We start from the raw sequence: 27838 nt of genomic DNA on the forward strand, positions 1-27838 counted from the left end.
CTCTCTTGTTGCAAAGTCTTGCACATATGGGAAAGGGCTGGGAACCAGACAGGCAGAGATGGCAGATCTCCTCCCTTTGGGTGGCCTCAGATCAGATGCGATTGATCACAAAGCCCCACCCAGGGTTTTGTAACCACTCTAAACTGGCAGAAATTGGCACTTCTGCCAAAAGAAGCCTCCTCCGCTCCCAGCTGCTTGTTCCCTCCCTTGTGCTGGCACAAAGATTGGAGTGGCTTGCATAAATGAGCAAGGACAGGCTGCTCTGAATTAAAATTAATTCAGCACATGCAGAGGAAAAGCTGATTTTTAGTATAGGGAAGCCATGTATCCACCACTCCCACAAAACCCAGCCTCAGGAAAGAGTGAGCTAAAAGCAGTGGGCCCCGTTTTGCCAATCTACACCAAAATATGTAACTAGAAAAAGCAAAGTATAGGGCAAGGCAGTGCTGCAGGGTCTTGGGCCACTTGGGATCCTCCTGGGATGCTCATTGGATCCCTGTAAGGAGAGCTTTGGTAGGGGGGGGCATCCAGAGGAGCCAAGGTGCCATTTTAAGTGTGAACTGGATCTTCTCCAGGGAGCAGGAGTGGAGCATCCTGCCTCGGGGCAAACAGTTGGCATAGTTTCACATACCTCCCCTGAGATGCATGCGGAGGGCAAAGGAGAGAAAAGGGTGCTGCATCATCGCTAAAACAAACACTTCTTTTTTTTTCTTTTCAGCCCACCATGAGGAAGCACTACCCTTTTAACTGCCTCACCACTCAGTGCCTGTTACAAGCAACACGTCTGAAAGCTACAGGAATTTGCAGCACTTGTTCTTTGTTCATAGCGCTACGCTTGTATGACACTTGTTTGTAAGTCTAATTTAATTAAAAAAACAGTAAAAAGTGAGTGCAGGGTTTTGATGCTGCACTAGCAGAGTGTCTACATGTGAGAAAACACCCCAGGGAGGGTAGCACATTTAAGAGAAATTAAATTGTCCCATTCAGCCCAGAATAAACATGGTGCTAATCCCTCTAATGGCCTTAAACATCACCCAAACTGCGGATCCAGTGACAAGCATGCAATAGGACCCAATTAAGCTGCTCAGACATTTGAAATCATGTCCTCAACAGCTTTGGTTTAGTTTGGAGGCTCTTGATGGCTTTCCATAAACTTGCTGAGACAAGCTAAAACCCCAAACTTTAAGCGCTGCACCAGCAGATTGCACAGACCTGATGACAGGGTGAGTGGGAGGCACTGGTGTTTCTGCTGCCTGCTCACCCGAGCACGTTTATGAGGGCACAGGGGTCTTCTGGGATCCCTGGATCCTCCAGCATTGCCTAAAATACCCAGCACTGTCTGGGATCCATTTGCAGGAGCATCATGTATAGGATAGCAGAGAATTATTCTCTCTGGGGGCACCTGTGAGCCTCAGCTGGAGCATTACATCAAGCTTTTGGGGAGACACATTAGAAAAAAGGTAAGAATCCTGATGGAAGCAAAAAATCTAAAGAGTTAAGGTTTAACAAACATCACCCATAAAGAAAAGCTAAAAGATTTTCAGGTTTTGATTTAAAAAACAAACAAAAAACCCCAAAAAACCAAAAAACAAAGAAAGGAAATAATACTAGAAACAGATATCTAATTAAGTGTGCTTGACATTGCAACAAAGGACATTCAAGGTACAGCTCAGGAAATTTTTTCCAACTATCCAAAGAAGAGGTTACCTGGTGAATATGGGAAGCTTTGATGCAAGTGCGTTGGGATGGTCGAGACGTTCTGAACACTGCTGTGGGCTCTGAGTCAGGTGTCCTCCTCAGCTTGTTTTCAGCCTCTCTTCCTACAGTCCTGTCAGCTCCATGGTGCCTTGCATGTGTAGTCCCAACATCAGTGGCTGTCCCCTGCATCCTTTTGTTGAAGCATCATGAAAAAAAAGAGTCCGGAGCTGACTGACCAGTTCCCTCCTGTGCCAGCACCTGCACTTGTACGGCTATGGCATGGACTCACGGGATGTGATCTGGCTGCAGAGCAATTTATCCTTATCCTCCTCCTCCTCCTCCTCCTTCTCCTTCTGGTTTAGTTTTCAGCTTTACCTGGTCGCTAATAAGGTTCACCATGCAATCTCAGGAGTGTAAGTGATGGGACAGAAGTTCATGGGATAAGAGCAGTGCAGGGAGCACTTTCTAGGCAGTAGCTTGGATCTGTATTTCTCTAACCTAAGCACAAACCCACACTGTTTCAGAACACCTGTGGCTGTGAGTCCAGCTGATCACAAGATGAAAGCCACTGATTTAGAAAGAAAACCCAAATCTGAGCTGCAGCTGCTGAGAAACTCTACCTCCCATTTTGACCCGTCTCATGGCTGACCAGATAACTGTTTCTGGGAAATGCATTGCTCAGGTGGTAGGGGCTCACCCAGACAGGGAAGCTGGTGGGACCTGTGCAGGCACTTAGGAGGAAGATGGGGTATCTGAATTTGCTGTGGAAGGATGCCAGGAGCCAATGTAAAGCTTCAGGAGGAGGCGTGACACAGGCCAAGCAGCAGGCAGAGGAGATAATTTTAGCAGCAGCAGCTTGCTGGCTAGACTGAAGCAATACAAAGATTAAAAAAAAACAACAACAAAACACAAAACCAAAACAAACTACCCCAAAAACAACAGAAAGGAAGAAAATTGACCACAGAAAGGATTGCAGGACAGGTTTTCATTAGAGACGAGGAACAATTAACACCATTGTACAAGACAGTGGTGAAAACTAATGTGCAATGGTGTGCATGATGTGTGAGATAAATTCAGATTAGGGAATGGTTTCTGAGATACTCTGGAGAATGGAGAGCCTCTCACTAGAGGTGCCTGAAACAGCTGACTTTTCTTAGCCTTCCACACCAAGATATGATACAGCTACTCTCTGCAAACGTGTCAGAGGAAGGAAGGAATATTGCAGGAAAAGGAAGACCTATTCAAGCACAAATCAATGAATCATAGAGTGGTTTGGGTTGCAAGGGACCTTCAAAGATCATTTGGTCCAAATCCCCTGCCATGGGCAGGGATACCTTCCACTAGATCAGATTGCTCTAAAGTCCCGTCCAAGCTGGCCTTGAACACTTCCAGGGATGAAGCATCCACAGCTGCTCTGGACAACCTCCTCCAGTGTTTCACCACCCCTATCACAAATAATTTCTTCCTTATCTCCAATCTAAATCTACTGTCTTTCAGTTTAAAAGGACTCTGCAGTACAAAAGGCAGTATTGCATTATTACGTTTAGCCTTGAAACTAAAGACACCTCTAATCATCCTAAGAACCAGAGCCCAAAACAAGTGGGCTTATATGGAAGAAGTGAGCAGAGGGCTGAACTCAGGCTCCAAGGAGATTGCACCCTGTGTCCTGCAGCCCTGTAACCCTGCCATGCAGTGGAGACCTGCCACAGATGCAAATGAATGCAAACAAACCCCCTTGTCTGTGGTCAAGAAGTTGAGAGCAGTAATTCCTCCCAGGCTTACCGTCCAGGAGCTTAAGTTTTGTCTTTTTCTGTCCCAATTCTGCTTTTAACCTGTTTGAAGCACCAGTTCATCAGTCGCAGCCCTTCCTGACATTGTCTTAGGCTCTGTGTGCTGCTGTAATTTGGAGCACAACTCATACAGCAACCCACGGACATACTCAGCCTCCAGCTGCAAGAGAAGCTCAGCAGCTATTTACCGCTGAAAAAAGTTACTTGTTCTCCAAAAAAGTTTTTGCTATTTTAACCTGAGGGGAAAAAACTGCTTCCCAAGGGCAAACAAACTCTAGAATTGCTTTTTTGCTGATAAAAGCAAGACTCAGGAGTGTGGGCTCAAGGGAAGGAGATGTCTCTTGGGTTAGATGGAAAACAGAGACGAAAATGTCAGTAACAGGAAAAGAAACTGCTGCACAATCCTAAAGGCAAAGCCACTGTCATTTATCAAGTGGGCACTAGTTTTCTGCTGTGATGTCTATTTTTTGGCCCTCTTTCTTGCCTGTGGTTTCGCTGCTGGTGGATGAGCTGCACGCAGACCTAAATACATGTATTTGAGGAAAGGGAGAAATCAGAACAATGATCTGTCTACTTCCACATCACTATCATTCCCAGCCAGGGCAATTATTTTCTGAGATATGTGGAGTAGGGACAGAGAGCAAAGCCTCTTTTTTCCCCACTGTGCTCACCTGCAGAACTCAGGATGGTTTGAGCTCGCATGGAGGTAGCAAGGACCAACGACAAACCATAAACCTTACTAAGCAGCAAAAGCATTTACACCTCAATTAATCTGACAACATCCCAAGTCCTCTGCTCTGTGGGGCCGGGGATCCAGTGGGCTAAATGACACCCCACAGCAAAATGCATTTTCCTTTACTGAGTGAGGAGGTGTCTGTGACCACAGTGACTCACAGGAACCCACCGGCTCCTGGAAATGGAAACATGGCTGTTTCCATTGCAGTGAATGCGTCATTTCCAAAGGGTATGATGGTGCTACCAACCCGGCATGAGACCATGGCAGCATCTTCATAACTATTTGTTCACATGAAAAAAAAAATTATTGGTCCAGCTTCAGTTGTGAAGGAGGGAGGACTTTGCTTCCCAGGTGCTTTGGGCATTGGACTTTTCCCTGTTTGGAAAAGTTAAGAAAGTCCATACACTGACAATTATAAATATTTGCATTAGAAATACACTTTGCCCATTCAGCTTGCACTGCTGACCAGCATTGCTTGGCGGAGCTCTGCTGGAGAGCATGCTCAGCCAGGGATCTGTGCTTATCCTGGTCTAGTGCGGTTACAACACTAGCTGCCATTGCGACATTCCCATGTTGCACGACCTGCCACTCAGGGGTTCATTGCTAAAAACATTTGCACATCCTCTTGGCACAACGAGGTTTCAGGAATTTCACAATACCACCAAAGAAGGGGGAAGCAAACTGTTCTCAACAAATACCGAGTTGTGAGTTAGTGACTGAGCAGTGGCATTTGCTGGATCTCACAGCAGCTATTGAAGGAAAAGTGGCATTGGCTATTACTTTGCAAACCCTGGCAGAGACTAAAGGATGCTCAGGAAGAAGGTGGTGAAATTCTGAGACCTTTCTGGGTTTGTTTTGACCTGACTGCTCTCCCACTGGGGGCTTGGGAGCTCTGCAGACAGCACCAAGTCACCGGGACATTGGTGAGCTGTGAGCAAAGCAGAGGCTAATGCTGACATCCAGCAGTAACTGTCAACCATGGAAAGCCACAGAGGCAATTAAGCTTGCTTGATGCCTCCTGTTCCTCTACCCCTTCCAGCCTCCATAGGGTGCTTTGCTTTGGTAACGGCTGGCTTACAGCTTTGCTCCAGAGAAGCTAAAATTAAAACAGTGACTCCATTGCAGACTGAAAACAGAGCATTCCTTCTCCGCCCGCGTGCTTTGGATGGACATCAGAAGCCAAACCCAGGCTGTTAAATCCCCTGTGTAAAAACAATATTCTATTCTGATCCTCAATCCACCACGGCTCGCTGCGGTCAGGATGTTCAGTTCCCAGACTTGCGTTCAGGGGGCTCCAAAATGGGATTTGCCTAGAAATGAAAAACATAAACACAAGAAGCCAGTATCTCTGCAGCTTATTGCCTTAAACAAAAGTTTATTCTGCTCCAGAGAAGGGGGAAAAAATAAGTTAATTCATGGATAAAGAAAGAAAAAAACCCAAATCTTCAGGATCTCTTTCACCCCATATTGTCCCCTAATTCTTTGGGAAAGGGAAGTTTTGCACTCAGCCAGAGCAAAGATGGAGATCTCTCCCCGCTCTCCAATCAGCCAAGGCCCTTAGTGTGGGACTAGCCCTCATGGGGGTAAAAGCCTAAATACCCCAGTCCTGAGTCACTACCAGGTGGTGCAAAGCTGCTCCCTGGGCATCCAGCCCCAATGAGGTAACAGAATCACAGAATCATGAAATGTTTTTTGTTGGGAGGTAGCTTTGAAGGTCATCTAGTCCAACCCTCTTGCCCTGAACAGGGACATCTCCCAATGGATCAGGTTGCTTAAAGTGCCATCTAGCCTGATACTGAACTCTTCCTGTGATGGAGCATCCACAACTTCTCTGGGCATCCTGGTCTGGTGTTTTACCACCCTCATCATAAATAATTTCTTCCTTATGTCTTATTTAAACTACCCTCTCTCATTTAAAATGATTGCCCCTTGTCTTAAATCTTCAGGCCATGGTTAAAAGTCTCTCTTCATCTCTCTTATGAACCCCCTTTATATATTGAAAATCCACTATGAGGTCTCCCCAGAGCCTTCTCTTCTTCAGGCTGAACTACCCCAGCTCTCTCAGCCTTTCTCCACAGCAGAGGGATTCCAGCCCTCGGACCATTTCTGCGTCCCTCTTCCGGACCTGTTCCAACAGGTCCATGTCTGTCTTGTGCTGAAGACCCCAGAGCTGGATGCAGTGCTCCAGGGGGTGTTTTCACCATAGCAGAGTAGAGGAGCAGAATCCCCTCCCTCAACCTGCTGGCCACGCTGCTTTGGATCTAGCCCAGGAGACAGTTGCTTTCAGGGCTGCGAGCAAACATTGCCAGGTCATGTCCCATTTCTCACCCACCAGTATCCTCGAGTCTTTCTCCCCAGGGCTGCTCTCAATCCCTCCATCCCCCAGCCTGTACTGATACTGGGGATTGACCCAACCCAGGCGCAGGACCTTGCACTTGACCTCATTGAACTTCATGAGGTTCACACGTGCCAAATCCTGCCAGGGCTGCCAGAATACCTGTCCCTGCAATGGCAATTGGAAATAGCATTGGCAAAACCCAGCAAGATGGTGCTTTGCTCTGACGTACCAGTTCCATCATTGTTTTTGGAAGGATGAAGGTACAATTTGCAGCCCCTCGTACGTGTGAGCATCAGGATGTGTTGGCACATCCCATGCCATGACAGTGGAGACTCCAGTGGTTTCCAGTGGATCCGTACATGCCACCACCATAGGGGCCATCGCCACTCCTCAGCTCTTGCTGCAATTTGAATGGGCACACATGTGGAAGAAACATTTCTCCTGACCCTACATCCTCCCCAAAGCTGGGACAGGTCCCTTGCTTGGTGGCCAATGCTGTGCTGCTCCTGCTTCACTGCAGGGCTCTGGGTTCCTCTGAGATGAGAAGATCAGATATGGCTGGGGGAGAGGGAGAGGAAAGGCAGTGTTTCCAGCAAGAGGAGAATTAAAAGAAAGGTAAGGCTTCTTCTTCGTGGAGGAGAGAAAACATCTCCCGTAAGCAGGGAGTAAACCTGCAAACCAGAAGGATCTTGGCAGCCTGTGGGGAAAGAGTAAGGATTTTAGAGGGCTCAGGCCAACTCTTAACATGTCCCTTATTTAATGAGTAAAATGGTTTTTCAGGGATTTTAGGCCTGAAATGGTCTGCACAGCTTCCTGTTCACAGCAGCTCCTGTGTCCTCCCTCCCACAAGCGCCTTTGGCAAGCCCTGGTTCTGCAGAGCCTCCATCACCAGGATCCCCAGGTGCCTGAGCCTCCATCACTGGCACCCCTGGGTGCCTGAATCACCAACACCAGGACCTCTGGGTTCCTGAGCCTTCATCACCAGGATCCCCAGGTATCTGAGCATTCATCACCTGGAACTCCATGTGTCTGAGCCTCCCTCACCAGGAATCCCAGCTGCCTGAACCACCAACATCTGGAATCCCGAGTGCCTGAGCCTCTGTCACTGCCACCTCTGGATGCCTGAGCCTTCATTGCAGGTATGCCCAGGTGCCTGAACAACCAACACCAGGACCTCCAGGTTCCTAAGCCTCCATCACCGGGACCCCCAGATGCTTGAGCTGTCATCACAGGGACCCCCAGGGTACCTGAGCCTCCATGACCTTAATCCTCAAGGTGCCTGAGCCTCTGGCACTGGCACCCCTGGATGCCTAAGCCTCATCACTTGGATCCCCAGGTGCCTGAGCCTGCATCACTGGCACCCCCAGGTGTCTGAGCCCCCATTAACAGGACCCCAATATGCTGCAGGAGTCTCAGAGCCCCAGCACCACAAGATCCCCTCTTGGTCCAAATCCCCAAAGTGTGAGGCTGTGGAGCAAGCCCCTGCCCACACCCCACACCTCTGGTTTCACCTCACACTCCTGCTTCCCCCAAATCCCTGCACAAAGCATCTGCCTCCGTAGCACCTGCAGGTCTTTGCCCATCCAGCACCCATTAAAGGGACAAACCAGGGGCTGGGACACCAAGCCCTGTCCCCCACTGCCTTCCCCCCTTTCTCTGGCTGCGTTTCTTTCCCCTCACTGCAGTCCCCAGCCCCTTTCTTCCCTTATATTTGAGGAAGGACAAAACTCGTAACAGCAGTGACTCTGGTCTGGGTCACTCATGGGCTTCAGTCCGAGATCAGTGTGGAGGCGGGGACAGCCAGGAACTAAAGCCACAGCAGCCGTTTTCCTTATCTTTAACCCTTTTTTGCCAAGCAACCAATTTTCCACCCAGGCAAACCCATCCCCACCCCACCGTGCCCCCGAGCCGGTGGCAGGCCTGGGGCACCCCGCAAAGCCGATCCCCATCTTGAGTTCCTCTAGATGTCACCCTCAGCCGTCTTTTCCTCTGCTCTGATTTTCCTTTCTCCAAGATCCTGCATTTTTTTTTTTTTTTAAATTCCTTTCTGATCTCTTTCCGGCCATGTGTGATTGCAGTTTCCTCTGGGCGTCCATTTCATCAGCCCGAAATTAAGAGGCAGAGGAGAGGGGTGGCAGGCAGCTGGCGGGAGCACACCCCCCCCCCCCCACCACCACCCCGAACCTGCATCCCACATCCCGCCCTGCTGGGACCCCGCTTCTCCCCAGGCTGGCTGAGCACCCCTCGGCACTCCCTCACTGCACCCCGCTCCCAGCCCCGGCCCCGCTTGGCCCGGAGGCCGGGGGTGGGGATCTGCCACCTCAACGCAGGCACCATCAGTTCTGGGTGACTTTGCTTTTTTTCGGCTGGGTTTTCCCCCCACACCACCCTCTTCACCCGCAAAGGACCCCCTGCCATCCTGCAGTGGCCGGATGGTTTTTCTCACCCCTGGCTCGGAACCACAAGGCCATCACCGCCGACGCTGCCCATCTTCTCCCACTGCCGCTGGATGCCAACACCGGGGCCAGATTCAGCCTCAGCGAGAAGGTCACGGTATCTCCAGTCCACCCTTTCCCTCCCCAGTGCCGCCAAGCCCGGCTCCCTGCCTTGGCCGTGGTGCGGTGGAGGGGTCGTCGGCCTTAGAGGAAGCCCACGCCTGGGGCAAGCTGAGAAAATCCCCGGGGAGGTTTCGCCTCTTTCGTTCGTCCTCTTCTGCATGAGACAACCCTGGTTCTGCGGCTCCGCTGGGCGATGGCCGCACAGTGAAGATGTCTGTGGCCAGGCTCAACAGCGTCAATGGCTTTCTGGAGGACGGCAGGATGGAGGCAGGGGACATGGGCAGGATCCTCCGCTGCCTGGAGATGGGCACCGTCCTCACCTTATTCTATCAGAAAAAGTCTCAGAGGCCAGAGCGAAGGACCTTCCAGGTGAAGCTGGAGACCCGGCAGATCATCTGGAGCCGGACACCCGAGAAGGTGGAGGGGGACAGTGAGTATCAGTGACAGTAGTGCTGGGGGCTGGGGACATGCTTGTGGTGGGGTGCCTGGCTGTGGGGTGCTCAGCCATGGTGGGATGCCCACTCGTGGCAGGGAGCCTGGCCGTGGTGTGTCTGGTCATGGTGGGATGTCCCATTGCAGTGAGGTGCCTGGCTGTGGGATGCCTGGCTCTGGTGAGACCTACTGTGGTGGGGTGCTTGACTATGGTGCACATGGCTGTGGTGGGATGTCCTACCATGGGGGAGCCTGGCTGCAGGGTGCCTGGATATGTTGGAGTGCCCTACCATGCTGAGGTCACAGGCTGTGGGGTGCCTGGCTGTGGTGGGTGCCCGGCTGTGGTGGGGTGCCCTACCATGGTGGGATGTCCAGATGCAGTGGGGTGCCTGGCCATAGGGTGTCCAACCATGATGGAGCGTCTGGCTGTGGGGTGCCTGGCAATGGGGTGCTTGGCTATGATGGGATGCCCTACTGTGTCCTGCTGTGGTGGGATGCCTAGCTGCAGTGGGGTGCCCAAGAACAGTGGGGTGTCTGGCCACAGTGGGGTGCCTAGTCACAGTGGGGTGCCTGGTCACGGTGGGATGCCCAGTGTGATGAAGTGCCTGGTCATGGTAGGGTGTCCAGCTGTGGTGGGGTGCCTGGAAATGGTGGGGTGCCTGGCTACAGTGGGGCATCTGACTACAGTGACCCCATATTGTCTGGCCATAGTGGGAATGCCTGGCCACAGTGGGATGTCCAGATACAATGGGATATCCAGATATGGTGGGGTGCCTGGACATAGTAGGGTGCCCAGCTGCAATGGGATGCCCTACCATGATGGGGTCTCTGGCCATGATTGAGTGCCTGGCCATCGTGGCGTGCCCAGAGATATAAATGCAGGAGTTGCTGGTCTCAGCAGCCCTTGCCTCCTCCATCCCATCTCACATGGCCCATAAGTTGCTACAGGCATCAAGCTGCTGCCATTTCATCCCCAGGGTTTTATACCCTCCCTGGCAAGGAGGTAAAGGAGCTGGTCATCACCTTGCCTGCTCACGGTGCTTTGACTGCTGGGGCAGGCAGCAGCATGGGGTAGAGCGTGCTGGTGGCCCCATGCAGCCCAGAAAGGACCTGGCCAGCTGGGCTCTGCCCCACATGCATTAATTATGTCAATGCAGAGTTTGGACTGGTAGCACTGGTGTCCAGCATAGGAGATGCTCCCACTGAAGCATCCATAAAAATCACTGTTACCTGTGGATTCACTGGTGGCTAGTAGGCTGTTGAGGCATCATCCCACTGCTGGGCATCAGTGGAGCTCCACACCTTGGTGTTCATTACCTGGTTGCTTGTTACCTCAAGGCTTGCACCTCCTCTTAAATTGGGCTAAAAAGAGTCAATGGATGAAAACACAGGGTTGGGGTGAAATGGAGCTATACCATTGCCTCATCCCACATCCACATGCAGGGAGGAACCCAGTTTGGGGGTATCATCTCACCTGGAGGATGGCAAGGCCCACCCTGGAGGTTTGGGAAGTGACAGATGCCTTTTCCCCAGAGGAATGTGGATGGTGTCTTTAGGAATCACGGATCACCCACCCAAAAATCACCACCCACCACTAATTTTATGCAAGACAGAGCAAAATCCCCAGGAGGGTTCAGTTCCTGCTCAGAGGGGCTGACCCTGAACTGGACTGCCAGCCATGGCAAGGCTTTGAGCTGGGAAAGAAGGTGGCACCCAGAGATGAGTATCAGCACGAGTACGATCCGTGCTTGTCTGGACCTGCTGGGCATGGGAGTAGATTTGTGAGAGGTGGAGGAGGGATGGGCGAGGGAAGGAAAGGCACCCATTTTTGGAGAGGTGGTTTTGGTCTTCATGGGTAAAAGCTCATTCTTTGCTCATGGCAATAACACATTTCCAGCTGCTTGTTTTGTTTTGGGAGCACTGCATGCCACTGGGTCAGGGTCTCGGGTCGCTCCCAGTGCCCAATGCCCAATGCCCTGCCTCAGTTTCCCCACCAGTGCCTTGGGATATGGCTACTCCTATGCAATGGCCCAAAACCCTCTGTGGGAATGAGTGGACATCCTCCAAGGTCATGCAGAAGGGGGGGAAAAAAAGAAAATCCCTCTGGAAATGATACAATTCTGCCATTCAGTCCCACCACTTGCTTTCCCCAGGCCAGCGTGGGAGCAATCCCTGTCTTGATGCTGGGCTGGAGCATCTTCACCCCCTGGTCCAGCCCTGCTCTGTGCTTACACATCCTCCCACTTGCTGTGATATTGTGGAAGCACCAGGATCTCCTATTCATCCCTGGGGTCTTGCTCCCACCCCGCGCCTGACCTCACTCCTTCCCGGGCCTTTTTAAATCACCCCTTCAACCAGGCACCCCGCTTGCAGAGGGATTAGCAGGGACAACCAACTGCGCTGATGTCTCTGTTATGGACTGGCAAGACCAGAACATAGATCCTGGCTCTCCCTTAGAAGCCCTGTGCCATGTAGGCTAATTACACGCTTCATTAAGCAGCCAATGGATGAGTGTCCATGCCATGGGGTAACCTGTAGCATCGCCTCCAAAATTAACCTCATCCTGGAGGGTTTCCAGTTTATCACCCTCAGCAGACCCTGATCCCCAGCACAAGGATGAAATCTAGCAGAAAACCGTCCAAAAGGGATCTTTACAAGAAATTTAAAGAAATAGGGGTAAAGGCAGCTTGGCAAACCCAGCAGCATTTTGGAGGGGTGGTTTGCCATGACGACAGCTATTTGGGATCACACTTCCAGCCTCACTAATGCCAAATAATTACAAACAGGACCATTTGGGGAGGTGAAAATCCAGATGGGGTTTAACACCACTGGACCAGGAGGAAATTTTTTATTTCAGGTTTTATGTCAGCTTCACAGCACCACGGGGATCTCTGGGGGATAGGGTCATCCAATCACACCTGTACAGGAGGGTCTGAGCTGCTACGTGTCCTACAAGAAGGCATGACCAAGGCAAACACGAGGGCACATGGCTCACCACCACCACAGCACTGCCCAAGTCAGTGGGTTTTCCCAGCACAACCATCCCCTCCAGCTGCTTTGTTTTGCTTTTCTCCTAATGCATTAAGAAAACTCCCAGGCTCTCAGCATCCCTAAAAGCCACTGGGCAGAACTTGCTCCTACATCATCTTCCCACCATTTAAAATCTTCTTTGCACCATGCTGCTTGCTTTGCATTAGAAGAGAAAAGGGATTTTCACAGCTGGAACTGACTTCCAGAGTGTTTTAATCACCCGGGACCCCTGAGACAATGCAGGGAGGAGTTTGGAGACATACTTCTGACATGATTGCTGCAAATCCGCTGCAGATGTGGTTTCCAGGAAGCCGCCGGCCGTGTTGCATTGTGCAGCCCCGTGCCGCTCCCTCTTCCCCTGGCTTTTTTGTGGGGCCAGGCGATTTGCCCTGTGGAGAAGGACTTGGGGGTACTGGTGGATGAAAAACTGGACATGAGCTGCAACATGCTTTTACATCCCAGAAAGCTAACCTTATCCTGGGCTGCACCCCGAGCAGCGTGGCCGGCAGGGCGAGGGAGGGGATTCTGCCCCTCTGCTCCGCTCTGGGGAGACCCCCCGGAGCACTGCGCCCAGCTCGGGGGTCCCCAGCACAAGCCAGGCAGGGACCAGGGACCTGGTGTTGAACTGGGGGGGATGGCTACATTGCAATTTTTTGGTGGAGCCCTGATAGCCACTGGCTTCTCATCTCTCTCTGGTACTGTGAGGAAAGACAGGTTTGGGGATGAGCAGCTGGTTTTCAACCTATAAACCCATTTTTACTCCCAAATATCTGCCTGTTTGCATCAAAGAGGGTTTTCTCCAAGACATGGGGGCTGCACAGAGACAGCAACAGGGTTTTATTTCTTGAGATCTACTCCCAAAATAAAGCACATGCAGGGGTGCAGATCCCCTGTGTATCACTTGTGTTAAAATCCCACTCCAATCTGTGAAATTTGGCTTGTGGTCATCCAGCAAGAGGAGGCTGGATAAAGCCTCCAGTGCTTTATGGATTTTTTCTGCCAAGTTAAACTATTCTGCACCTCTTTTCCTGCTTAATCAGGCCAATTTCTCCCTCATCCCTTATTCCTCCCCACATTCAGCTTTTCTTTCCCCACTTTGGATTAGGCTGAGGGTTTCCATCAAGCCACTGACACGCCTGCACCCTTCCCCACCGCCACATCCTAAACACGTCTTGGCTGGAAATTCTCCGGGAAATGACCCATTTCCTTGGCAGGACAATACCCCGGCACAGTGGTCCGGTTGCCCTCAGCCATACAATGACCTTTCCGGTGCCGGTGGCTCAGCCCCCAAGTGCAAAGCTGCCTGGGGGGTGATGCTCATGGTATTGAGAACAACTTTGGGTATTATTACTAATATCATCAACATATTATTATTCTGCTCCCAGTAGGATGTGTCCACTTGGCAAAACCAGTAGTCAGAAGTCTCCTTTGGCAGTGTAGTGGTGAGGAAGACTGTGGTCCGGAAACCCAGCCCTCCTGCCGCTGGTGGGGCTTTATATAGCAAGATAATGAGAGAGCAGTGCAGGAAAGAAACACCCTGCGGTCTGGGCTGCCAGGGCTTCAAATTGCCACCTTTGGGCAGACATCTTCAATTAAAAGATGAGCTCAGCCTACCCCGAGCAGGTTCTGTCTTGGGGAGGAGGAGGCAGGGGAGAGGTGGCTGGAGGCACGCTGTTTGGGATGGGGCAGGCTGAACCTGGAGGACACGTGGCACCCACAAAGCCAGGAAATCAGTGGGCAGCACTGTTGGAACTCCACATCCTGGAGACACGAGTCACTGGAGGACAAACAGGAGTGTGGTGCCTTCACACACCCGGAGGCAGTGCTGCAGGGACACCCCATCCCCAGAGACATGGCTCCCTGGAGGACACATGGCCATGGCACCCATGCTCTTGTGACATAGCTGCAACAGTGCTACAGGGACACCCTGCCCTGGGGACATGGTTCCCTAGAGGTTGTGTGGCTGTGGCACTCATGGTGTTGTCTCACAGCTGCAGCAGTGCTGCAGGGACACCCCTTCTTGGGGACACTTGGCCATGGCACCCACGATGCCGTCATGCAGCTGCAGCAGTGCTGCAGGAACACTTAATGCTGGGGACACAGTTCCCTGGAGAACATGTGGCCATCGTACCCATGGTGCTGTCACACAAGTGCAGCAGTGCTGCAGGGCCACCCTGTCCTGGGTACACAGATTCCTGGAGGTCACATGGCCATGCATGCACCAACAGGCAGTGCCACGGGGATGCCCCATTCTGGGGACACAGTTTCCTGATGGACATGCAATAGCCATGGGTAGCATGACACTAGCAGAGACATCACTGGAGGGCAGTGGGGGCCTGTCTCCCTGGAGGACACGTGGGCACTGCGCCCACAATACCATCACACACCTGTGAGCAGTGTCATGGGGATGCGCCACCCTGGGGACAAGGCTCCCCAGAGGACACATGGGCTCCTGACAGTCCCACCTCCTGCAGCCTCCCCGAGCCCTGCACATGGGTCCGTGGTTGCAGGGTGTCAGGGGACATTCCCATGTTCCTCTCTCCCTGCAGTCGACATTCGGGAGATCAAGGAGATCCGCCTGGGGAAGAACTCACGGGACTTCGAGCGCTACCCCGAGGATGCTCGCAAGCTCGACTTCACCATGTGCTTCATCATCCTTTATGGAATGGACTTCAGACTGCGGACACTCAGCGTGGCTGGTGTGTGGCTTCCCTTCCTACTCCCCTTGGCCACCCTTGGGCTCTCACTCCCTACCAATCATCCCATCTTCCGCATCCCAACCTCACCACCTCTTTCTTCTTCTTCCAGCTTTCTGCGAGGAGGACATCAACCTGTGGATAACAGGCCTCAATTGGCTGGTGGTGGACACCCAGAAAGCCCAGACCCCGCTACAGATCGAGAGGTGAGGAAGGACCATTAGGTCCCATTTCCCAGTGCCCCTCTGGAGGCAAACCCAGGGGGCTTTTGTCCCCCCTGGGACTGAGCACTGTCTATCCATCCCTTCCTTCCCAGGTGGCTTCGCAAACAGTTTGATGGGATGGACCGGTCGCGGGAAGGCAGGTGAGCATGGCACAGCCCTGTGCCAGGAAGTGGCTGGTGGGTTTGGCTGGACAGGGCCGTATCCCCCCGCTTGCACCTCAAATCTGAAGGCTCAGCCAGGCTGGGGGTGAGGTTTGTGGGCCAATGTAGTACCAGGTTATCTGGGGTGCTCAAAGCCACTGAAAATCAGAGACCCAAGTGCACATCCCCTCCTCACTGCTGTAAGGACCATGGGGACCCTGATGCCCCCATGCCTGCTGCTGCATTTCCATCAGCACCAGGAGGGGCCGGGACATTGATGCAGCCCATAAACATCTCCCCAAGACAGGAAAAAACCCAAATCAAGTGAACTTGGACTGAAATGATGATGAGGGTGGGCGTCATCTCTAGCTGGGATGATGGCTTAGAGCACCCTATTGGTTCTTGGATGTGCTCCTTCTCCCTAACCCTCTGCTCACACTCATGCCAGACCCCATGTAATTAGGGGTCCTGTGCCACTGCAAGAGTCCACAGTCTGGTTGGGTGGCAGTCCCATGCCGGCACCAGTATTTGGGGTGGGTCCCTTGGTGTCAGGAGCTGAGACCCATCTAGGAGTTATCCATCCTTTCCTGGGTCTGGCCAGTGCACTGATGTTGGCTTACCCTCCCGCAGCATCACAGTGAAGGACCTGAAGGCCATGCTGCCCCAGGTGAACTACCGTGTACCCAACATGAGGTTCCTGAGGGACAAGCTCATGGTAAGGACCCCCTGGGCACCCCAGCCATGCAGAGGGATGGTCTTTGAGCTCCCACAGCCGGGCTGGAGCCAGCCCCAGCGTCACTGGCTCCAGTCAGGTGGCCCCACTCTCATGCAGCACCATCTCCCACAGGAGGTGGAAGCCAGGAATGAGATGACTTTCTCCCATTTCATCCAGTTCTACAAAAACCTGATGTTTGATGCACAGAAGTCGGTAAGAGCCATGGCTTGTCTTCCCAAGCATGCCGCTTCCTAGTGTGGCGCATCCCCCACCAGCTAAGCTTGATCCTGTCCTTTGCCTTGCAGGTCATCGAGCAGCTGGAGCTCTCCTTCCCCTTGCGGTGAGTACCCTGCAGTCCCACAGGTGCCACCCCGGCCAAGCCTCCAAGGGCTGGTTGCATCGGGTGGTCTATGTAGCCAGACTGAGGAGCAGAGCAGAGGATGGGAACAGGGATGGGAGCGGAGATGAGAGCGGGAATGGGAGAAGAGATGAGCAGGGATGGGAATGGGGATGGGAGGGGGAATGGGAACAGGGACAGGAGCAGGGATGAGCAGGGATGGGAGAGGGGCTGAGAGCAGGGACAGGAGCAGGGGTGGAATCAAGGATGAGCAGAGATGGGAGTGGAGGTGGGAGTAGGGATGGGAGCAGGGATGAACAGGGATGGGAGAGGGGCTGAAAGCAGGAAGGGAGCAGGGATGGGAGCAGAAAACAGAGGTAAGCAGAGATGGGAGTGGAGGTGGGAGTGGGGATGGGAGTGGGAATGGGAGCAAGGATGAAACCAGAATGGGAGAGAGGAAGGGAGCAGCAATGGGAGCAGGGATGAGAAGTTATGGGAGTGGGGATGTGTGCCGGGAATATAGGGACATGTTACTCTTCCCTCCTCCCCATGTCCTCAAGCAATGCAGCACACTCCGGCTGTGTGCCCACCTCTCCCGGGTCACAGGGTGATGGTGGGAGTGTTTGCTCTAGCAGCACCCAACAGCTCAAGGTTCCCCTTGCGCCCCACCACCCCTATGGTCTGTGCTTTCCCCAAGCCCCTTGCCGGCTGCCGCAGCTGGCAGGAGTGGAGCAGGAGTTGGGGGCATAGGGAGGCTGAGCGGCAGATGAACACTGGCAGCCTCGACTCTCCCATGGGGTCTACCCCAATTCCTGCTCCCAGTCCTCACTGATGGCCACTCCATGTCCCAGGAATGTGGACCGCCCTGAGCTGTGCCAAGTCTCCCTCTATGACTTCCAGAAGTTCCTGCTACATGACCAGAAGGTGGGTTCTCTTAGAGACCCCTGCAGCATCCCTCTCACCCCCCAACCTAGGGGACCCCCATAGGTCCCAAGGGTTGCCCCATGGGATGCCCGAGCCCAGTTCCCCATGTAATGACAGCCACGTTTGCACTTCAGGAACCCTGGGCCAGCGACGTGGGCATGGTGCGGGACTATATGTGCACCTACCTCAAGGAGGGCTCCAGTGAGGCAGCAGACCCCTCCTTCCAGCTGGATGAGGTGGGTGGCCCCACCCAGTACCCACCCAGGGGTGTCTTCCTGGTCCCATCAGGCTCTGACCTCTCTGCTTCCCCCACCTAGTTCCTCACGTATCTCTTCTCCAAGGAGAACATGGTGATGGACGCCAAGTATGAGCGTGTGGTGCCTGAGGAGATGAACCACCCCCTGTCCCAGTACTGGATCTCTTCTTCCCACAACACGTAAGAACAGGGTGGGCTCTCCTTGGGGACCTCCATGAGCATCCCATCACCTAGGCTGGGGCAGCCCTGGCTGCTGATGGTCCTTCTCTGTTCTGCAGGTACCTGACAGGGGACCAGTTCTCCAGTGAATCCTCTCTGGAGGCGTATGCCCGCTGCCTGCGCATGGGCTGCCGCTGCATTGAGTGTGAGTCCCCAGAGCACTTTGCAGAGATGCTGAGCTCCTCCCAGCACCTCATGTTGCATCAGACAGACCATCCCCTGTACCCATCCCACAGCACTGGGGTGGGGAGTCTTCCATGTCCTTTGGGGGCTCAAAAATATGGTCCCCCGTGCACAGTTGGTGCCCAGCATGTGTTAACCAAGGTGTTTCCCTACTCAGTGGACTGCTGGGATGGTCCAGATGATCTCCCCATCATCTACCATGGCCACACACTCACCTCCAAGATCAAGTTCCTGGATGTGCTGCACACCATCAAGGAGCACGCGTTTGTCACCTCTGAGTAAGCCCTAGCCCCACAATGACACCCCAGTTCTGGGCCAGGCAGGCAACCCCTCCTTTGCCTTAATCCAAGGCCACCATTGCCACCTGCTTCATCCAGGTTCCCCATTATCCTCTCCATCGAAGACCACTGCAGCATTGTCCAACAGAGGAACATGGCATCCCACTTCAAGAAGGTCTTCGGGGACATGCTACTCACTAAGCCAGTGGACATCAATGCTGATGAGTTGCCCTCACCCACCCAGCTCAAGAAGAAGATCCTAATCAAGGTACGGAGCTGGAAAAAAGCACCCCAAAGCCCCTCTTTGCAGGAGAGACAAGGACTGTGTTGGGCTGGGAGGGCTGGTGATTCTCTAAATCAAAGGAGTCCCAAATCTTAGAAATCAAGAGTGATATCCCTCTATGCACAGGTAGGACATCTCTCCAATGTTCTACTGCAAAAGATTGGTCCAGGGGAACAGGGGGCGGTGGAAAGGGACCTGCAGGAACCCAAGCATAGCCTGAGGGCTGGGAGCTCAGTGTAACGGGGACACCGTGCCCGCTGCTGAGCTCCCTTCCCTGGGCTGTCCCCAGCACAAGAAGCTGGTTGAAGGGAACCTGTATGAGGAGGTCTCCACTGCCAGTTACTCAGAGAATGACATCAGCAACTCCATCAAGAATGGCATCCTCTACCTTGAAGACCCCATCGACCACGTAAGGGTCTCCCTGCCAATGGCAGCCAGGGGCCTATTGGGGTCTGTCAGATGGGGATGAGCACTGGGGTTTGGGTTGGGCGTGGGGCATGGGCTGTCCTAGACCATTGCAATGCTGTGGGGGACAGGAGAGGGCAGAAACAGCCATCTCAAAGCCCCATCCATCCATGCCATCGTCCTCCACACCCTGGTGATGCTTTTCCTCCCTCCCAGACCTGGAGCCCCCATTATTTTGTCCTGACAAGCAACAAGATCTACTACTCAGAGGAGACATCCCGCTACCAGTTCAATGAGGATGAAGAGGAGGTGGAGCAAAAGGAGGTGTGTGAGGGGCAAGATGCATCCGTAGGGGAGTTTAGGGAGGACTCTGTAGTGAGGGTAAGTGGATGGCAACACCCATTTTGGGGTGAATTTGTAGGAGTTCAACAACAATGAGCTGCACTTCACGGAAAAGTGGTTCCATGGGAAGCTGGGAGGTGGCCGCGACGGGCGACAGATTGCTGAGAAGCTGCTGCACGAGTACTGCACTGAGACAGGCGGCAAGGATGGCACCTTCCTGGTGCGCGAGAGCGAGACCTTCGTGGGTGATTACACCCTCTCCTTCTGGTAGGAGCTCCAGGGGGAAGGCAGGATCCCACCCTCTCTGAGCTGGTCTGGTCATCCCACCAGAGATTGTCCCTCCAGCCAATGGCTGGGTTGGTGGCTGGAATAGCTTATTGTGGGGGAAAGCATACAGACCCCCAAGCGTGGAACAGTGGGGACATGGACCTGAATTGACTCACCCCTGCCTTTCCCTCACCACTGTGGCAGGAGATCCAGCCGGGTGCAGCACTGCCGGATCCACTCACGCCAGGAGGCCGGTGCCACCAAGTTCTACTTGACAGACAACCTGGTCTTCGATAGCCTTTACAGCCTCATCTGCCACTACCGCGAGGTGCCACTCCGCTGCAACGAGTTTGAGATGCGCCTCACCGACCCCGTCCCCCAACCCAATGCCCATGAAAGCAAAGAGTGAGGATGGTCCCCATCCCTATCCCCTCGGTCCCTTGGGTCCACCACCTTCCTCCTTCCCTGGTGTCAAGTCTTGGGTGCCCCCTGGGGTGTGGGAATGCCAATGCCAGCTCACCACCACCATGCTCTGCCCAACCAGGTGGTACCACGCCAGCCTGACACGCCTGCAGGCCGAGCACATGCTGATGCGGGTCCCACGGGATGGAGCCTTCCTGGTGCGCAAGCGCAGTGAACCCAACTCCTATGCCATCTCCTTCCGGTGAGTGTGGTCACCCCAGCACGCTGAGGCTGGCCAGGCTTGGCCACGATGCCCACATTGCTGGCCAAGCTGAGAACTGCCTGGCTCATGTCTGTTGTGGCTCCATGCTGGGTGGCAGGTGCTTGCTCTGGGTCAGCAAGGTGACACCAAGGGGACTCTTGGTGCTGTCACAGCAGAGACCACCTAGCTGTGGTGATGGGAAGGCCATGTCCTCAGGGCGGTCACCCTGGTGGCATCCCTGCTGGGGGAAGGGCATCATCTCCTGCCCATCTCCATGATGGAACAAGGGTCCGGCTACCCCTCACATATCCTCCCTTGGCTCTCTTGGCCCCAGGGCGGAGGGGAAGATCAAGCACTGCCGCATCCAGCAGGAGGGTCGGCTCTTTATGCTAGGCAGCTCAGCTGAGTTTGAGAGCCTTGTGGACCTCATCAGCTACTATGAGAAGCACCCACTCTACCGCAAGATGAAGCTGCGCTACCCCATCAACGAGGAGACCCTGGAGAAGATGGGCACCACCGTGAGTGCTCCCAGCAGTGGTGATGGTGGCTCTGTACCATGGGTAACCAAGCCCTGTCCCCAGCTCCACCATGGTGGGAAGGTCTCCTCCAGCCTCTCGGCTGAAGCCCAAACAGAACTGTCCAAGCTCATTATGCAGCCATTGCCCACAGTTATAGCTCCACCATAATTCCCTTCCAAGAAGTTGCAAAGGGGTATTAGGTCCCTCTCAGCCTCCTTTCAATCACATGTAGTAGCCCAGCCCCCACCACATCCCCTTGTAGCCCCTGCCTGCATCCAGGTGATCCACTCAGGCATTTATCTTTGCAGGAGCTGGACTATGGAGCACTGTATGAGGTGCGGACACCCCACTTCTACGTAGAGGCCAACAAGATGCCAATGGCCAGGGTAAGGGGCCAAGCTGGTGTCCCTGGGAGGTGGAGGATGATGGGACATGACAATTCTAGTGCTGGGGCTCCTGGGTGGTTATCCTTAGACCCACCAAATCTCCCACCACTGACCTGAGAAGTTATGACTTTTTGCTGCATTTTTCTCACCCTCAAGCAATGCTGGAACTTGACCGTTCCCACATCAGCATCGCCTGGGGACAGTAGTCTGAACTCCACCAACATCACTGTCACAGTGTGGTGGCAGGGGCAGGTCTGGAGAGAGCCCAGGCTGGACCAAGGACCTGGCACAAGTTAGCCCCTACAACAATGAAATCCCCACGGATCCTTGTGCGCTGGGGAACCCCAAAAGAGCAGGTTTAGGGTCAGTTCTCAGGTGATGCAGTCTCCATCCTCAGAGGTTTTTGGGACTGACTGGTCTCAGAGCTGACCCAGTCTCCATCCTTGGAGGTTTTTGGACTGGGCCTGTCTTGGAGCTGACCTTGGAGGAGACTTGACTGGAGCTCCAGGATTCCTTCCCTGTGATCCTACAACCACATCGTCCAGCACTGCTGTGTCTTAAAGGTCCCTTTGCAGCAGAGCAGCTTTCAGGCTAAGACCAGACACTGGAACGCTTAACCCAAAGGGTTTTTTTCAGGGAGTGTGGTAATATCAGGGGATTAACCCCTTAGTACACCAGAAGGAACCATTGGGGGAAGAAGAGGAACCTGCTTTGCACTGAATGTGGTGGTCCTACAGGACCACAGATGCCTCCAGCCCTCCTTGTCCCCTCTAACGTGTTTCACTGCTGGCATGAGCAATTTGGGGGCATCATTTGGAGTACTGGACCCTCAGGAGCCCCCATGCTTCACCATGGGGGCTTGAAGATTTGGTCTGAGTGGGCATGCTGCCTGCCAGTGTCCGTGGGCACTGGATGGTGACATATGTCACTCTCCCCGGTGGCCCAGTGCACAGTGAAGGCTCTCTACGACTACAAAGCACAGCGGGAGGATGAGCTGTCGTTCTGCAAGCAGGCCATCATCCACAACGTTGACAAGCAGGACGGCGGCTGGTGAGGGCAGTTGGGTGGCCCCCGGGTGGGCATGGCCGTGGGTGGAAGGTGGAGGGGACACCCTGGGTTTTCCCATGGGTTGTCCCGCAGTGGGTTTTAACTGCCTCCTTTTCTGTCCCCCTATCCCTTCTCCGACTGCTCCCTGACATTGCATGCAGCATGAGCATCCCTGTCCCCCCCCAGATTGGTCCACTTGCCTTGATCCTCTGACCCATTGCAGGTGGCGGGGGGATTATGGGGGCAAGAAGCAACTGTGGTTCCCGGCCAACTACGTGGAGGAGATTGTCAGCACGCAAGCGCAGGAGCAGGATGAGGCTGTGAGTGCCATGTCCCCACACACCTGGGACCGAGGCCACCTGAAATGCTCCTGGCCTTGTGCCAGCCCAGACCCTTATCTGTAGGCTGGGGAATGCTCCTACCCCCACTCCAGCTTGGACCCTTTTCTGGAAGCTGGAGGATGCTCCCAGCCCCATGCCCAGCCCAGACCCTTATCCGGAAGCCACAGGATGCTCCCAGCCCTCTGCCAGCTCGGACCCTTATCCAGAGGCTGAGGGATGCTCCTGGCCCCATGCCAGCTCAGACCTTTATCCATAGGCTGGGGGGTGCTTATGGCCCCACTCCAGCTTTAACCCTGTTCTGGAAGCTGGAGGATGCTCCCAGCCTCATGCCAGCTCAGACCCTTATCTGGAGGCTGGGGGAGTCTTGACTGAGGAGCAGAGCATACCAAGAAGGTGGTTTTTCTCTGCTTTTGCTCAGGCTTGACTGATTTGGAGGGCTGGAGGAAGGCTGCTAAACAGGGTGGGCACCAGGCTCAGCCCTGCATGCCTCCCTCACCACCCCGTCTTCCTTCCTTTCTTGCAGTCATCAGAAAACAGCCCCCTGGGGAACTTCTTGAAAGGCTTCATTGACGTGCCATCCTGCCACGTTGGTGAGTGTCCCCACCACGTTCTCACTGTGGCTGTGGGAGCCCACCAGGATGGTGCGCACCCTGTGCTGAAGCTCGGTGCTGTGAGCTGAGGCTCCCTAAACTCATCACACAATTGCCAGCCAGGCTGATGCTTGGCACAATGTGGTGGGGAGCAACATGGGGCTGGGTTCAGAGGGATTTGGCTGATGGGGGGGGGGGCATTTGGAGGTCCAAATGATTCAGGGGACATTTGCCCCCAGCTCAAAGGACAATGCATTTCAGCATGGAAAGCTGAAACCATACATTAGAAAAATGGGATCCTATCAGGAGAAGGACCCTGATGGCTGGGGGGGGTTCCAGGAGGGGCTGGTGGGGGCCCGGGAGTGGGACCGCTGAGGTTTCGTTTGCTCCACAGAGCCATCCATTGGGAATGTCTTCGAGTAAAGCCCCCCTCTGATGTCCTTATAGTTATCTCCAAAGACGGGAGGAGCTCCAAACCATTTGTCTTCACCATCCATTCCCAGCAGATGTCCCACGCAGCCCAGTCACTGGACGTGGCCGCAGACACACAGGAGGAACTCAGTGAGTGGGTGGCCAAGATCCGAGAGGCCACACAGAACGCCGATGCCAGGGTGAGGGGCACCAGGGTGCAGAGGATGGGGGATGGACAGTCCTGACCCCCAGCATCTCTGAAGGAGGAGGCTGGGGGGAGACTTTCAGCTCCTGTTTTCCCTTGCGCAGATGCAAGAGGGGAAGATCATGGAGCGGAGGAAGAAGATTGCACTGGAGCTCTCCGAGCTGGTTGTCTATTGCCGCCCGGTGCCATTTGATGAGGACAGTAAGAGCTGGAGAAGGGGTGTGATGGGATGAGCATGGAAAGAGATGGGTGGGGAAAACCAAGCAGTTGTAGTGGGCTACCCCCAGGCCACCAGAGAGCCCTGTGTCCTCCACTAATGGCCACCTTGGTGTTTTCAGAGATTGGCACCGACAAGGCATGCTACCGGGACATGTCTTCCTTTCCGGAGACCAAGGCAGAGAAGTACGCCAACCGCAGTAAGGGCAAGAAGTTCCTGCAGTACAACCGCCGCCAGCTCAGCCGCATCTACCCCAAAGGGCAGCGCCTGGACTCCTCCAACTATGATCCATTGCCCATGTGGATCTGTGGTAGCCAGCTTGTGGCCCTCAACTTCCAAACGCCTGGTAAATCCTGCTGCTGGGGTGGTTGCTGGGCTTATCCCTGGAGGTCACCCCAAAATCCCCATCCCCAGTGGCTCTGCCCTGGGTTCTGTTGGTGGAGGTGGTTTGAATGATCTCTCCAACCTTTTTCCTCATCCTGATGGGGACATCTCCATGCATTCCTGGGTGCTTCATGCAAAACCCAGCTGCGTCCCTTTTCCAACCAGGGTTGGGGCTCTTAGTGGTTTGCCAGGGCAGGACCTTCTGCCCAAGGACCTTGCGGAGGTCCCTGAGCCCCATGGCTCAGAGCTGCTCTGTCCCCATGGCCATAGACAAGCCGATGCAGCTGAACCAGGCACTCTTCATGCTCGGTGGCCGCAGTGGCTACGTTCTGCAGCCTGACATCATGAGGGATGAGACTTTTGACCCCTTCGACAAGAACAGCCTGAAGATTGTGGAACCCATCACAGTCCAGCTGCAGGCAAGTGGGCAAGGACAACAAGTCCACCATCAAGACAGGGACTTGCTTCTTCCCTGTCTTTATGTCAACGGGGGGTGCTTTTTACATGTTTCAGCCCCATACTGGCTCCATGGAGTTTATTACCCCATACTCTCTTGAGTTTGTTGGTCTTTCTCTGCATGCAGCATCGTTTTTCCCACGGGACAACCTCATAATTGCACAGAGTTGAGCCTAACCTGAGCGAGAGTGAGGGGGAGGGTAAAGTAGAAGCACCTTACTCAACCTTTGGATAATTTCAGAGTTACAGCTGGGAGGGGTTGGTTTGTAGGCACCTGACTCTTGAGCACAGCATGAATCCAGCAAAAATTGTTAAAATAATTTCATGGATACAGCTAAAATCAAGCTAAAACCAGTCCAAAATCATAAATAATTTGTGGTGTGGCTAATTATGGCCATGAAGCTTCTGGCAAGCCCAAACCAACAGAGCCACAGGATTGGCTCGAGGAGTCCTTCCTTGCCCATCATGTCTGGAGCTCACCCTCCTCTTCTTCCTCTTCCTCCCACAGATCCTCGGTGCCCGGCACCTGCCCAAGAATGGGAGGAGCATCGTGTGCCCCTTCGTGGAGGTGGAGGTGTGCGGCTCTGAGTATGACAACAGCAAGAACAAGACAGATGTCGTAGGTGAGGGTCCACATGGGTGACATTCCCACCCAGCCCCTGCACCCTGGGGACAGGCAGGGACACCGGGACAACCCTAACTGTGCCCTTTGGGGTCTTCTTGGACATATGGGTGATGGGGCTGGGTTTCATGGAGGAAAGAAGAGGACTGGCATGTCCCACTAACATGCTGGTGCTATGCTGGTGGTGTCCGTGGATCTAACCCTGCTCTGACCTTCCCTGCTCTCTCCTTGGGCCCCAGCCGACAATGGCTTCAACCCTGTCTGGATCTTCAAGCAGTTTGTCTTTGACATCAACAACCCTGAGTTTGCCTTCCTCCGCTTTGTGGTGTATGAGGAGGACATGTTCAGTGACCCCAACTTCTTGGCACAAGCCACCTTCCCTGTCAAGGGCCTCAAAACAGGTATGGTTCTTCCATCCACACCACCACCATCATCATCATCATCTTCATCATCATCACTGAATCGTGGAATGGTTTGGGTTGGAAGGGACCTTTAAAGGTCATCTGGTCCAACCCCCCTGCAATCCTCCTCCTCCTCATCATCATCATCTCCTTGGGGATCTGGCCGTGGCGAGGGGTTCAGACCCCACCATAGGGCTAAGCTTGTGTTGTGGTGTTGTGTCCAGGCTACCGGTCAGTGCCATTGAAGAACAGCTACACTGAAGACCTGGAGCTCGCTGCCCTTCTCATCCACATTGAGATCATCAATGCCAAGGCAGGTGGCCCAGGTGGCTTGGAGAACCCTGTGCCTCAGTTTCCCCAGCTGGAGCAAGAGAGAACAGCACCCTGGGGTGTCCCGTCCATGCCACCAGCCTCACACCCTTGTGTTGGAGCAGGAGGAAGATGAGGAGAACCTCTACTCATCCATCCAGCAGCTACGGGACCGCGCCAGCGAGCTCTCCAGCCAAGTCTCCAGCTATGAGCGCACCAATGGCTGTGACTCCCGCTACCAGCAGCGCCTTGATGAGCTACGGGCAGCCCAGGAGCGGCTGATGGAGCTCACAGAAGTCCGCAACCGCAAGTGAGTGTCCTCTCCCTGTGCCTTCAGGAGGTCCCTCTTGAGAGGGTCCCTAAGGCTACCACCCTGCTCCCGCTCCCCACCAGGTTGATGGAGAAAAAGAAGAGGGACCGGCAGATGGTCACCAAACGCAGCTGAGCTGGATGGACACAAGCCCGCTGTGGACCTCCCCTGCCACCTCCTCTCCTGCTCCAGAGGGAGGTGGGGTGGCTGGATCTTGACCTTCCCACGCCTGGGGCTGGGTGACAGCAGTGTGACAAATTTGGGGACAAAAGGGGATTTCAGGTAGCTCTGCCTGTGATGTTTCTCTGTCGGGGCGAGGTGGGAGGCAAGATGCTCTGGCATAAATCCTGGGCACCTCCAGCTTCGTCCCATGTCCCTTGGGGCTTGTGGCCATGTCCGTGTCCCCCGGGTTGGCCATCCCCGCTCCTCTTCACCCTGCATCCTCTGTGTCCCACCATCCCATTGCAAGGGGGTGGTGATGAGTCCTGTGACTGATGGGGAAACTGAGGCACAGGTGCCCAGCCAGCCAAGGATGGGGCAGGACCGGCCACCTCCATCCTGGGGACAGGGGACAGGACTGGCTGGCAGCAAGGCATGAGGATGGGGACACAGGGGACACTTTCGTGGGGGCAGGGGGCATTTCCCCCCCCCACCTATAAATATCTGTATTTTCTTCTTTTATCCAGCATGTACATATGGCGCAGGGTGGGGGGTCTGTACGAGCCTCAGTATTAGGGCACAGGGGGGACCCTAAAACGTCTGGAGATGACCCCAGCATGGGCATGAGGGAGCAGGGGACCAGGTCTGGGGGTGCCTTGTGGGGCAGGGTGGCCAGTGACAGGGTGCCTTGAGTGAGCATTGCACAGACACAGGCACTGAGGTGGCCCCAGAGGAGACAGGGATGTCCCCAAGGTGACTCCAGCATTGACACCAAACTCTGGGAATGGGGACAGATCCTGCCAGTAAAGCCAATAGAGGTGATACCCAGCAGGGTGGCTGGGGACATCTCGGGGTGTCCCCCAGGGTTGGGGTGTCCCAACAGGGGGATATGTGTATTCTTTGTATGAAAATAAATCTATTTAGCCAATATTTATATCCTGCTGCTGTTGTCTGGTGTCCCCTCAGC

At 54.1% G+C, this 27838-nt stretch overlaps 1 protein-coding gene and 1 long non-coding RNA gene across 3 annotated transcripts; one reads left to right on the top strand and one right to left on the bottom strand.

Annotated features, from left to right (window-relative positions):
- Positions 1-4741: 4741 nt before the first annotated feature.
- Positions 4742-9101, bottom strand: LOC114011688 (uncharacterized). Its single transcript, XR_003553730.2, has 2 exons — positions 9009-9101; positions 4742-7259 (listed from the first exon to the last, which is right to left on the bottom strand). It is a non-coding gene; the product is annotated as an uncharacterized LOC114011688 (long non-coding RNA).
- Positions 8475-27805, top strand: LOC101918282 (1-phosphatidylinositol 4,5-bisphosphate phosphodiesterase gamma-1-like). Of its 2 annotated transcripts, none has more exons than XM_027784318.2 (32): positions 8475-9550; positions 15132-15281; positions 15391-15484; positions 15595-15642; positions 16273-16357; positions 16490-16570; positions 16663-16697; positions 17546-17618; positions 17753-17854; positions 17960-18054; positions 18153-18238; positions 18434-18554; positions 18654-18822; positions 19127-19246; positions 19459-19566; positions 19664-19851; positions 20056-20256; positions 20396-20515; positions 20850-21033; positions 21342-21419; positions 22366-22469; positions 22690-22786; positions 23331-23397; positions 23845-24008; positions 24118-24214; positions 24352-24576; positions 24885-25033; positions 25579-25693; positions 25932-26093; positions 26318-26406; positions 26528-26712; positions 26796-27805. In XM_027784318.2, the coding sequence occupies exons 1-32, from the start codon at positions 9331-9333 to the stop codon at positions 26845-26847; spliced, it is 3864 nt and encodes a 1287-aa protein (XP_027640119.1). In that variant the 5' UTR covers positions 8475-9330; the 3' UTR covers positions 26848-27805. The 2 variants fall into 2 exon arrangements, with proteins under 2 accessions (XP_027640119.1, XP_027640118.1); XM_027784317.2 differs by having other exon boundaries at positions 8476-9550; positions 17936-18054.
- Positions 27806-27838: the final 33 nt, after the last annotated feature.

This window comes from Falco peregrinus, chromosome 3 (assembly GCF_023634155.1).
Source record: "Falco peregrinus isolate bFalPer1 chromosome 3, bFalPer1.pri, whole genome shotgun sequence".
In the NCBI taxonomy this organism is placed as follows: Eukaryota; Metazoa; Chordata; class Aves; order Falconiformes; family Falconidae; genus Falco; species Falco peregrinus.

What these genes read in the sequence shown, in the direction of transcription:
- LOC101918282 (XM_027784317.2), top strand. Translation starts at nt 9,331, where the DNA reads ATGTCTGTGGCCAGGCTCAACAGCGTCAATGGCTTTCTGGAGGACGGC. An exon ending in ACAAGATGCCAATGGCCAGG is followed by an intron (nt 21,420 to 22,365) that starts GTAAGGGGCCAA and finishes CCGGTGGCCCAG; the next exon opens with TGCACAGTGAAGGCTCTCTA. An exon ending in ACAGAAGTCCGCAACCGCAA is followed by an intron (nt 26,713 to 26,795) that starts GTGAGTGTCCTC and finishes GCTCCCCACCAG; the next exon opens with GTTGATGGAGAAAAAGAAGA.